Raw genomic sequence first — 8,256 nt, 5'->3', positions numbered from 1 at the left:
CTGAGCAGACGTCACACAAGCCAAGACGGCTCCGCCCCTCTCAAGATGGCGATGCGCTCAATACGGAAGGCGCGTGGGTGCTGGAGCTTCATCCGGGCACTTCATAAAGGACCCGAAGCTGCTCACGCTCCCCAGGTAACCAAAGCCGGTCTTTCTCCCGCCAGCTTCCCATCCCGCTAGATCCTTCCCGTCTCCCTTCCCTCCGTTTGCTTCTCTCTTCCTGTTTCCTCTGGAGAGCACCGAGACGGTTCTCTCCTAATATCGACAAGCCTAAGACTGCCCTCCTACTCGGAACGTGGCGACGTTGCAAGGATGTGCGATGATGTCAGGCGCCCTGATGGGAGGAGCGCGCTTCCGCCTGCCCCCTGGGCCTTCGTAGAACGTGGGCCTGCAGCTGTTGCCGGGCAACGAGGAAGCGGAGTCCGCGTGAAGTCATCACACCTCAGGGCAGGTCTTTCCCAGACTGCCCGCCTTTTCAAGGTCCCCTCTTTCTATTCTTTCTATTACTGTTTCACCCTCCTTTCCCTAACAGCAAGCCGAGGGGCCAGCGCAGAAATCAGAGAGGAGGTCTTGTGAGGAATTGGGCGATGTTTTTAAATCGGAGCAGCCACTTGACGTCCTCCTTCTGGCCGTGCGGCACTTCAGTGTCAAGTGTCGGTGCGTCTTCCTCTCTGGTTCCTCCTCATTCCCCAAGTAGACTTGTATCTTGCAGGCTCTGGGAAGGAATTACAGCACGTTGCCAAAGTGCATCGTCCTGTCCTGCGCCCGGCAGCACTGCTGTTACCATTACTGTGTCGTGCTGAGAGTGTGGATACGGTTCAACCCACCCCGTCAGTGTCTGTGAATATACGCCGCATATATATACCCCTTTCACTCGTTCAGTTATTTACTTCACTCATTCAGACGTTTACTAAATGTCTTCCAAGTGCAACCTCTCGGTGGTAGGCGCTTTGCTGTACATCTCTTGGGAGGTATCTGTGGGGAAGTAGGGAGAAACTTGAGATTCTGTGATGAGATGATTTCTTGGCAGCCTTGTGTATTCGTTGTCATAATGCATAGGTGTGGATTTTGCGTGGTAACTGGTATATTGAAAGAGCATTAGACTTGAAATTAAGAAATCAAAGTCCAAGGGATTTGTCTGCCACTTGCTAGCTGTATGACACGACAAGACAAATCTCACTGGATTTTTTTTCTTTAGCAAAATGGGTAGAGGAAGGGTTGGACCCATTGACACGTTAATGTTCTTCAAAGCTTTGGAAAATCTATGGCTCCATAATTATGAAGCCAAAGTAAAGCAATTAGATAAATTATGAAAACCAAGATTTGAGTAGTCATTCCATAAACTATTAATGTTCTGTACTTAAGTTTTCTTCATTGATATGGGCCTCACAAGATTCTTTTAAGGATCAAGGATATACTGTAGCAAAACAGCTACTTAAATGTTATTTTAAATTTCAGGCAGCAGTGTTAGGTAAGAATTGATTCATAATTAGGTAAATCCATTAAATACCCCTCTCTTTGAAGTTGGAGGGTTTGATTTTGCAGAACCAGAATAGGCTGATTACTATTTTATAGCTAATAACGTGTTAAAACGTATGATACCAAAGTAACAGCCTTAGACCCAAATTTCCTCTCATTTCAAACCCAAGAAGTGAGGATGTCATGAGAAATAGAAAATCAAAGAGAAAAGGAAAGCAAGCTAGAGCCCACTAATTGCCCAGGGAATTCTAGGGCACTAAATTATTATAAATTCTAAAGAAAAAAATTCTTTCTTTTTTTAAAAATGTTTTTATCTAGGGGTGCTTGGGTGTCTCAGTGGGTTAAGCATCCAACTTTGGCTCAGGTCATGATCTCATGGTTTGTGAGTTTGAGCCCCACGTTGGGCTCTGGGCTGACAGCTCAGAGCCTGGAGCCTGCTTCGGGTTCTGTGTCTCCCTCTCTTTCTGCCCCTCCACTGCTCATGCTCTGTGTCTCCGTGTCTCAAAAATAAGTAAACATTAAAAAAATAATAATAAAAATAAAATGTTTTTATCTATTTTTGAGAGAGAGAGAGAGCATGAACAGGGGAGGGGCAGAGAGAGAGAGAGAGAGAGAGAGAGGATCTAAAGCAGGCTCTGTGCTGTCTGCAGAGAGCCTGATGCAAGGCTCAAACTCCCAACCATGAGATCATAACCTGAGCTGAAGTCAGACACTTAAGTGACTGAGCCACCCAGGCACCCCAAAGAAAAAATTTCTTAAACTTCTATTATTGTTCTAGTGGAATTAATGAATATGGTTATGTTAAAGTTAATCAACTGCTAAGCTAGATAGTTTCAAAATGTAGAACTTCCAGAACAGATTAGTGTTTACAAACCTTTAATTTATCTTTGAGTACTTTTATTACTTTATGATCTTATTAATTACATTTCATAGGAATTAAATGTGTAAGTGAGAGCATTTCTTTTAAAGTATAAACCTAGGGGCGCCTGGGTGGCTCAGTCGGTTAAGTGGCCGACTTCAGCTCAGGTCAAGATCTCGTGGTCCGTGAGTTTGAGCCCCGCGTCGGGCTCCGGGCTGATGGCTCAGAGCCTGGAGCCTGCTTCCGATTCTGTCTCCCTCTCTCTCTGCCCCTCCCCCATTCATGCTCTGTCTCTCTCTGTCTCAAAAATAAAATAAAACGTTAAAAAAAAAAAGTATAAACCTACATGTAACATTTAGTCATTAAATATGATGGCTTAAAAGGCCTGTTGAGAAAAGATACAAAATTGTATTCATAGTATAATTATAATATTGTTTGTAAATAAATATTTAGATAAATACACACACAAAGACTGGAAGGAAACAACCAGTCTTAACTTTTTTGTTTTGCTTTAGTCTTCCTAAATTTGGGTTAAAAGTGGCTGAAGTTTTCTTCTTTAAGCATTCTGTATTTTTCACATGTTCTAAATTGAAGATATATCACTTTTATACCCATAATAAAGTGTTAAGGCATAAATCTCCATATAAATGCATAGTCGTTAATCTCATCTGTGATATTTTAGATCTCTAAAGACCTAAAGAGATACCTGTCCCACAGTGCTATTATTAAAATGGCCTTAGAAAAGGACTACTAGAAACTTATGGCCACTTTTCCTGTATGTATCTTCTTTTTCTCTTGAAAAGCTTCCTTTGAAGTCAAAGAGATTTTTGTGAACAGATGCAGAAATATGTGAAGGAAGAATTGGATTCTTAAACCAGATGGATTAGACGTTTTTATGATATCTCATAACCTTTGTAGAAAACAGAAATTATTTTGCAACAGTATAGTTAATAGAAAATGTATTTTTATCATATGGATGAGTCTATCAAATCTACGAAATAGCCACGTTGCTTGTTATTTGGTTACACAGTTATTCCCTGAGGTGAGAGGCAGAAGTCAGGGTGGTGGGGGGTGGGGGGGCACATAGCCGATCTTTGTTGGAAACTATGACTGATAAAGTATTGTGATTCCTAGGTTGATTTACTGTTTTCTTAAAAAAGCAAAATCTTGAATAATAAGGTTGACATTGGGAAGCTTTAGTTATCTCAAAGGCAGGTTTTTGCCCCTCAAGGCTAGAGGTAGACTCAAGTTTAAAATAAAACATAGGAACCACGAATAACAGTGTTTCAAGCCATGCTCATTGTGAGCTGTCTACAATTTATGTGAAAGAGGTTTATTTTGCCAGGTGTTACCTCACAAAAAACTGTTGAAGTTTGACACGATGAGAGTAGTCACAGTCCAAGGAATGAAGATTTGACATGCTATGTTTAAATGCTGATGGCATTAGGTAAATGTAAGCCTGTCATCATTGGCCAAACACAGAATCCACACTTCTTGAAGCACTAACGAATGATTGTGTTATACCAAGAGTGAAATATTGTTGGTTAGTAGGCCTTTGCAAGAATATTTGTAATCATTCAGTATAAAACGTCCACATTTTGTTGCAGTTGAACAACACACTTCACTGTTAGCTGTCCCAACCTGGGTCTGGCCAGTGTTAACATAATGTTCCTACAGTTAATGGCCACTGAGTTTAGCCATTGGATGAAGGAATCATGCCTACAAAAAAAAAAAAAAAAGGCAATGTATTAAATTAGTGATCTTGTATTTAGTTCTCACGACTAGGCTTTTTAATTTTTTTTTAATCTTTATTTTATTTTTGAGAGAGAGTGTGAGCAGGGGGGGAGCAGAGAGAGAGGGAGACACGGAATCCAAAGCAGGCTCCAGGCTCCGAGCTGTCAGCACAGAGCCGGATGCGGGGCTTGCACCCCTGAACTGTGAGATCATGACCTGAGCTGAAGTCAGACACTCAACCGACTGAGCCACCCAGGCGCCCCTCGACTAGGCTTTTTAAACAATTGTTCTTTTTTTTTTTTTAATTTTTTCATTTTATAATAATTTCAGATTTACCAAGTTGCAATAGTAGTACTTAGTATTCCTGTACACCCTTCACCAGGCCTCCTTTTACATGATCATGACACAGTGATTAGAGCCAAGATATTAATTTGGTACAATAGTAGCTAAAGACCTATTTCAAATTTCACCCGTTTTTCCACGAGTCTCTTACTGGTCCAGGATCAAATCCAGGATCCCATATTTAGTTGTCGTGTCCCCTCCAATTTATGGCACTTCCTCAGTCTTTCATGACCCTGGCATTTTTGAAGAGAATTGATCAGTTATTTTCTAGAATGTCTCTGAATTTGGGTTTGTCTGATGTTTTCTCATGATTGGGTTGTGGATTTTGGCAAGAAGACCACAGAAGAGATACTGTTCATAACAAGGCTTTAAGGCAGGTTTATTTTAAATCATGAGGAAACAGACTTTAGTTAAGTAACTTGCCTGATGTCACACTGCTAATTAATTGTGGAATTAAGATGCTAGAATTTACTATTGGGATTTCATTCCATATTTTTCCATTAATATTTGTTACTGTAGGTTTCTGTGATCTTAATGAGATTCAAATGTGGTGATATTCCCAGTGACTTTTCCCTTAGCTTTTCTCTGCCACGTCTTGTCCATCCAACTTGCAACAAGAGCTAATCAGCCTGGAGAGCTACCAGGAGCTTCCATAGCCATTATTTTGTAAAACAGTAACTGGGCTGGTTTGATGGGGCTTCTTCATCTCTCTGTGCTTTTCTCCAGTGGTGTTACAGGGACCCACTCTAAAGCCCCTTTCAAGTTCAATCAGCTTATGACTCCATTCGCTTAAAATCCTCTTTAGATTGGTTTTCCTTGTGAACTGACTTAGCTTATTAGAAATAATAATTTTCAAAAATACATTGGAGTAGATAATGAAAACTACCGATGGTCACTGATGAAAATATAGAGGAGGAACAGTGAGTAAATGCTGAGGATTTTTGCTAGCAACTCTTATGACATCCACAGCTGGGAAATGCTAAGGAGAGTAAGGCTGAGATCCTTTGTCGGGATATCTGCTGCATGGCTGCAGGCTACAGAAGTGTCTGCAGAGGCTTACACAAATATATGTGTGTGTGTATATATATATGTATATAGATGTATATATATGTGTGTGTATATATATATATTTTTTTTTTTTTAAGCCTATGTACATCCATAACCCAGTCTTTCAGAAAAGGAACTAACATTCAGCTAGCGTCTTCTATGTGCTAAGGCCCTGTGTTGTGTGCTCTACACACTTTACCTTATTTTCTTCTCACAATTATGGAAATATTATTCTACCCATTTCATGCAAGAGGAAACTAAAGTTCTGAAAGGTTAGATAACTTTCCCAAGCCTAGTAAATGGGTGTGCCGGGATTCAGACTCAGCCTTGCCTGTGCTTTTTCCACTTTGATGAGTATTTTTTCATCAAATAAAATCTTACATCAATCCCTGTTAGATAAAACATAAAAGCCGAGCTGTTCCTGTTTCAGGAATAGAGGAGTAGCTGGAGCCCTGCTTGTGCGACCTCACTGCCCCTCCCCACTCCTCCCACCTGCCGCCCACCAACAGAGGCCCCTGAGATGGTGCCACACAATCTTCAATGTCGTATGATGAAATTTGAAAAACACTTCATCTTCCTAACATGTCCGAGTAAGTTTGTTGGCTGATGACCACATATGATGGATGAATTATGTTTTAGGAGCTACCCTGTAAAGAAGTAGTTTGAGAGTATTCCCTTTGATATGTATGTATTTTATCAATAAAATGCAACATAGGTTCTATTATCTTTTTTTAAAGTTTTATTTAAGTAATCTCTACACCCAACGTAGGGCTCGAACTCATGATCCTGAGGTCTAGAGTTGAATGCTCTTCCGACTGGGCCAGCCCCCTATTTATCTTAGGCTATACAAGTACTCAAATTAATAGTAGTCAATTTTCCTTCTTTCCTGCTCTCCTTCCTTCTTTCTTTCTCAACATAGCTGACTTCTGCTGATCTTTCTGCACAAAGATGGTTCTATGGATTCTCTCTCAGTCACTATTATAACCAACCCGGCCTCTCGCCTCCTCATAAAGAACATTTAACCAGTTCTGCTCTTGATTCCATTCCACCACTCAGGGTTCAGGAATTTCCCTTCTAGAGACTGCAACATGAGGCCTAAGGCTTCTTCTTGAATTTCCACAGGAGCAATTTCCTCATTTAGGGTGGGAGCTTATCTGCCCATGTGAGACACTAGATACAAAGAGGTAATTTATAGGCACAGAGGTGCTACGTTGACTCCAGCTTGACTTAATTTAACGCTGCTGGAGCATTTACTGTTTTCCCTATATATCATTTCTTAGCAATACTCTCTTTTATTCCTAGTCAGAGGCGTAGCACTTGGTCTTAACTTCCCTGCCTACTGAATGAATCAAGGTCATATCAAGATCTTCACACCACCCTGACATCTAAGTTCCGTTGGGCCTCTAAACCGTTTATCAAAATTCATCTACAGCTTTCTTTTTTCATGGCACACAGTCATCCCTGCATCTCTTGAACCTACTTCTGGTTGGCTAAGGAACTGCCTTTTGACTGCCCCTTTGTCTCCTGAACAGCGGAATTAAGCCAGCTGATTTCTCACCCATGGGGATTCTCACAACTTCTGCTTCTCAATCCCTTGCCCTCTAGGCCAGGACACCAACTAGTGTGCAGGTTGCATTCCTTTGCTGGTGACACATTACAGTGCCAGGCAATGCCACTGTGGATAGAGCCCTGAATGAATGACCTAGGTTACACTGCTTATTGTCCCAGGTCTTTAGGACAGTAGTTGCAGATTTTTCATCAAGGTATTTAAAAGCATAAAATAAAATAACAAATCTCACCTTGTAGTACATTTTCAAATGGAATCTGTTATTTTCACTGATAAAAATATCATTTTGTAATATAGCACTTTGTAGTTTCCAAAATGCTTCATATATTCTCATTTAATCTTGAGTACAACATACCAAGTTTCACTATTTAGTCATCTAAAATTTTTACTCACTGATTAAATTTTCATTATGTCTTCCCATTTTTTTTAACCAGTTTTCTAAGGGTGATGAATAAGTGAATATCAGTATTCTTTTTGTTTTTTATTTTATAAATGTTTATTTTTGAGAAAGAGAGACAGAGCGTGAGTGTGGGAGGGACAGAGAGAGAGGGAGACACAGAATCTGAAGCAGGCTCCAGGTTCTGAGCTGTCAGCATAGAGCCCGATGCGGGGCTTGAACCCACGAACTGTGAGATCATGACCTGAGCTGAAGTCAGACGCTTAACTGACTGAGCTACCCAGGAGTCCCTAATATCAGTATTCTTTAAAGTTTTAGTTCACTGGATGTTATTTTCGTATTTGTATTAAAATCAGTTTAGTATTTAAGTTATTTTGGGGCCCTGGTCTGATAGGACTATGATCATTTTGGTTATTATAAACATGATGATGATGGAGGAGGTAGAACTAGCAAACATTTATTGGATGCTTACTATGTGCCAGGCATGATTTGACATGTGTTAGTGTATTAAATCTTCACAACCCAATGAGGTTTGTGCTAATATAAGCCACATTTTATAGATGAGAATAGTAAGAGGTTAAATAACTCACCCAAGGTCACATAGCTAGCAAGTGTTAGGGCCAAGATATAAACCCTGGTAGCCTGATTCCAAACTCTGTTCGTTAACTGCTAAATTCTAAAACACATTGCCCGTGATAACTGTCTTGACTTTTAAATTTGTTCCATGAAAGCCACTGATATGTATCTTGCCATGGTGACATGCAGAGTAGAAATTATAAATCATCCCTTGTTGTCACTGTTCCTACACTCTTGTTTGGCTCCATGAGTTAT

At 40.4% G+C, this 8,256-nt stretch overlaps 1 protein-coding gene across 3 annotated transcripts in view; it reads left to right on the top strand.

Annotated features, from left to right (window-relative positions):
- Window positions 1-5: 5 nt before the first annotated feature.
- Window positions 6-8,256, top strand: part of WARS2 (tryptophanyl tRNA synthetase 2, mitochondrial) — a 95,694-nt gene continuing 87,443 nt past the window's right edge. For 2 of the 3 annotated variants that reach the window (XM_042993886.1, XM_007075683.3), the window contains exon 1: window positions 6-135. In XM_042993886.1, the coding sequence (XP_042849820.1) occupies window positions 46-135 (90 nt within the window). In that variant the 5' untranslated portion in view covers window positions 6-45. Of the gene's footprint in view, window positions 136-160; window positions 481-8,256 lie in introns of those variants that run through there. The other variant, XM_042993885.1, reaches the window with a different exon arrangement.

Source organism: Panthera tigris, chromosome C1 (genome assembly GCF_018350195.1).
Source record: "Panthera tigris isolate Pti1 chromosome C1, P.tigris_Pti1_mat1.1, whole genome shotgun sequence".
Lineage (NCBI taxonomy): Eukaryota > Metazoa > Chordata > Mammalia > Carnivora > Felidae > Panthera > Panthera tigris.
This window is presented reverse-complemented; position numbering and strand designations above follow the sequence as displayed.